A 4006-nucleotide genomic window follows, 5' to 3' on the forward strand; every position below is an offset into this window, starting at 1 on the left:
TGGGATCAGTTGTGCGAAAGAGTGACATCCCTATTGGAGGCGTGTACTAAGTGGAATCTCTCTATCAGTGTGGTAAAGAGCTATTGGGGGATGCGCAAGGTGGATTACTTAGGCCATCGAGTCTCCAAGGAGGGATTGGAGGCGAATCCTAAGGACCTGTCTTCGTTAGCCGATTTGTCCTTCCCACAGTCGTAACGGGCGATGCAATCCTTCTTGGGCAGTTTGAACTACTACAGTCGGGTCATCGAGGATTACGCCCTGTTTGCCGCGGTATTGTATGAATTGAGAGAGGTAGATTTTGCTGCGATGACCACTCCAGCTGTCCGGATCAAAATCCAACAAGCTCTGGCTCTGGAGATGTCGGATCCACGAAGGGATCCAAGTAGTACGACGCCAGAAGAGGACCTAAAACAGGAGCGGGATCCAAAGGAAGGAGGATCCAATCAGGATAGAGACGACGGATCAGAACTCGGAAAGGGTGGAACCTCGGTGGATCCGAGCTCAACACGCATTTGTGGAGCTGAGGAACAAGATCGCGACCACACCCATCCTCTTCATTTCGATCCGGAACGTCAACCTACGGTTATAGTTTATGCCAGTGACTGGGCAGTCTCAGCAGCCTTGGTACAAGAACATGAAGGGATCTGTCATCCAGTCACCTTCGTCAGCCGGACACTGAAGCCGAATGAACTGAACTACGGAGCGGTGGAGAAAGAGGTACTCGCGCTCCTGCGCGTGTTGGATCTGAATTACAACCTGCTAGTGAAAAAATCCATCCGGATCCTGACTCGACACTCTACGCTAGCCTGGCTGTTCAAGTCGGCCGGGTTACAAGGACGTTTGGGACAGTGGGCAGCTTTACTCTCGCCTTGGACGCTGGAGATTGTGAAATGTTCGAAAGGGGAAGACGAGATCCTGGGAGTCTTGGCCGCGAGCATCACTCCTCGAGCTAAGATGGATGAGGCGCTGACTAGGATCGCTCCTAAGAAAGAGCCCAAACGCCAGATCCAGATCCCGATCCCGACGGTACAGGTGGATGAGGATCTGTACGTCCTGAGTTTCGATGGATCCGCTCGTTTACGACGCGGAGGAGGAGCATACAGTGCAATACTGTGGAGACTGCCCGGATGGGAAGTGGTAAGGGCCAGATCCACTTACGCGGAAGGCCTCACCGTCAATGAAGCGGAGTATAACGGGCTCCTTCTGGGTTTGGATTTACTAAAGGGACAAGATCCAAAACGGCTGGTGATTTGTGGGGATTCAAATTTGGTAATCAGACAGGTGCGAGGTGAGATTGACTGCAAGGCCCCGGCCCTAACACTGTTACGGCAGAAAGTGATGATCCACCTGCGCGGTTGGTTGAATCACGAGTTGGAGCATGTCAAGCGAGATTGGAATGCCAGTGCGGATAGCTTGGCCAGTGCCGCTTTACGGAATCAATGTGGTGCTGAAGTGGAGAGAGAGGCCGAACATCAGGATCTCGTTACGCTGAGTCGACTAGACGAAGTGGTGGTAGTTGGATCCGGGAAAAGGACAGTCCAGGTGATGGCCGTCACTAGGTCCAGAGGAAGGATTGGATCCAGCCCCCAGATCCTCGAGGAAACATTTGTGAAGAGAGTCCGCATTGAGCGGATCCTCAAAGCACAAAACGAGGAAGCGTGGATCCTAGGACTAAAGAAGTATCTGATGGGGGATGTACGAGACTTGAGTCGGGAGGATGCCAAATCCTACAGCATTATCCCTACGGATTACGCAGTGGATCTGATGACTTGCTCTTCTATTGCCCCCCTACGAAGAGAGTCCACGAGGATCGGGATGGATTGATGAGATTTGTGATGCCAGAAACCTTACAACAGGATGTCCTACACCACTACCACGCTAGTTTAGAGGGTGGACATCAGGGGATTGGTCGGACCTACCAACGGATCCGGGAATGTTTACATTGGAGGGGACTATTAAAGAGCGTGCAACAATATGTCGGTGAATGTGTGGATTGTGAGACAGGCAAGGGCAGGCCACAATCGAAGGGGAGTCACCTGGGAATGTCCAAGCGACTTACCCTTTCCAAATCATAGCCATGGATCACATCCCCTCGTTGCCCAACTCGTTCAAAGGAAACACAGAATTGTTGATTTGGGTGGACTTGTTTACCGGATACGTGATAGCCAAAGCTAGTGCGTCTAGAACTGCGCAAACCATTGCTGAATCGTACGAGGAGTGCGTTTTCCGTAGATTTGGAGCTAGCGAGATGATTAGACATGATCGGGAGCCAGGCTTTATGTCTGATTTCTTTCGAGCATTCAACCGGATCCTGGGGCAGCGACAGCGAGCAACCATGGCATATCGTCCCCAAGCTAATGGGTCGGCCGAACGCATGGTGCAGACGATCACGAGAGCACTCAAGATGTATGTCCAGGATTTGGATCAGAGGGATTGGGATGAGTACGCAGAACGACTCCCCTTCGCGATGAACACCGCCCAAGACAGGATCCGGGGTGATACCCCATTTTACTTGGTACATGGGTGGGATCCCAAATCCACCCTAGAAGCGGCCATTCCGGTATGTAGCACCAAGAAGAGAAACCGAGATCCAAGGCGATGGCGATACCAAGTCCAGAAATACTACCAGCAAGCTAGATCCCAGGTGAACGAACGACTGCGGAGTGCGATACAGGATCGAGCGGATCGACACAACGAAGATGCCCGTGCACATCTAATCCAAGTGGGATCGCAGGTGTGGCTTTATTTGGATCGAGTGAAAGAAGGATACGCCCGCATATTGGCCCATCTATGGCATGGACCGTTCTGGGTGAGCGAGAAGATTGGAGAACATGCGATAAAGCTGGAAACGGCACCCTGCCGCCGCTATCCTTCACGCTCGCTTGCCCGCCACCAGTGCCACCGTCGCCGCCGTATCCGCCGCCGCTTCGCACTAGCTCACCCACCAACCGGATGACGCACTGACGCCGTCGACCCATCCCCATCATGCCTCTAAGCCACTCTTTTTAAAATAAAATTTTCACTTATTTATAACGTTAGATTTATTAATAATTAGAGATACCGTATTTGTTTTGTAGTAAATGTGGTGTCTGGTACCTGAATCTGTCTGTTGTTCCAGCATGTCGGAAAGGGGTAGGGTGTCTGAGCGGTTGCGATATTCTACCTTTAAGTTCTTGCCCAAAATAGCGCAGCAAACTTTTGGTCCTTTATTTTGCCCACGGCGACTTCTCCGAAAAAAATGCATTCAATTTAGCAGGATTTTTTCATTCTCGTCTGCAGGTCGATATTTTTGTTTTTGGCGCCAACCACCAGATGAGCGTGCTGGAAACGGCGGCGTCTCCAAGCAGCAGCGGTGCGTGATGTTCCTCGCCGCCACCAGGTCAACAACCTTCAGTGGGTCTCACACTCTTTTTTTTTATCTTTTTCAATGTGGTATGCGCAGACTCATCGCCTGTGCTCATGGAGCCTCCAGAGCGCCATCGGACGCGTTCTCGCCCGGTCGAGATGGAAGCGGACGAGGTTGGTGGCAGTCGACTGTAGGTGGGCATAATACGAGGATGTTGACTGTTTGTTGCTGTAGTCGGATGATGGCGACACAGACGAGTTGGAGGAGAACAAAGAAGAAGAAGAAACGATGACAAAGCGTCCCTCGGTTCGTTTTTTTTGCGTCTCTTTGTCTGTAGCTTGACCGACTAACTGGGCTGCTGTAGCGACGTCTACAAACGGAGCTGGATGTGGCAAGCCCGCTGCCCTCCCCAGGCCCCGAGGATATCAGCAGCGCGTCGCCTGCCTCGTCTTCTCGTTATGCTCTTCGCACTCGCCACACCAAGCCCAAGCGCTTCGACGAGTCCATGTACAACGAAGTGTTCACCAACTCGCACTCATCAGCCTACGCGGAGTCGACGCCCGAGTCGCAAGTTCCCCGTAAGAAGCGCCGACGTCGCAATCGCAAGCAGAATCGAAGGAGCAAGAGGCAACGGAGACGTGCAGAGGGGAGACGCATGAT

General features: G+C 52.2%; 1 protein-coding gene across 1 annotated transcript; it reads left to right on the forward strand.

Annotated features, from left to right (window-relative positions):
• Positions 1-3312: 3312 nt before the first annotated feature.
• On the forward strand, positions 3313-4005 carry PITG_20779 (uncharacterized protein; the record flags this gene model as incomplete). The annotated part of the gene is made up of 4 exons (XM_002895390.1): positions 3313-3352; positions 3443-3519; positions 3581-3652; positions 3889-4005. 4 exons carry the CDS (start codon positions 3313-3315, stop codon positions 4003-4005), a joined length of 306 nt encoding a protein of 101 aa, XP_002895436.1.
• Between the last annotated feature and the right edge of the window lies 1 nt (position 4006).

This window comes from Phytophthora infestans, genomic scaffold (genome assembly GCF_000142945.1).
Source record: "Phytophthora infestans T30-4 supercont1.182 genomic scaffold, whole genome shotgun sequence".
Taxonomy (NCBI): Eukaryota; Oomycota; class Peronosporomycetes; order Peronosporales; family Peronosporaceae; genus Phytophthora; species Phytophthora infestans.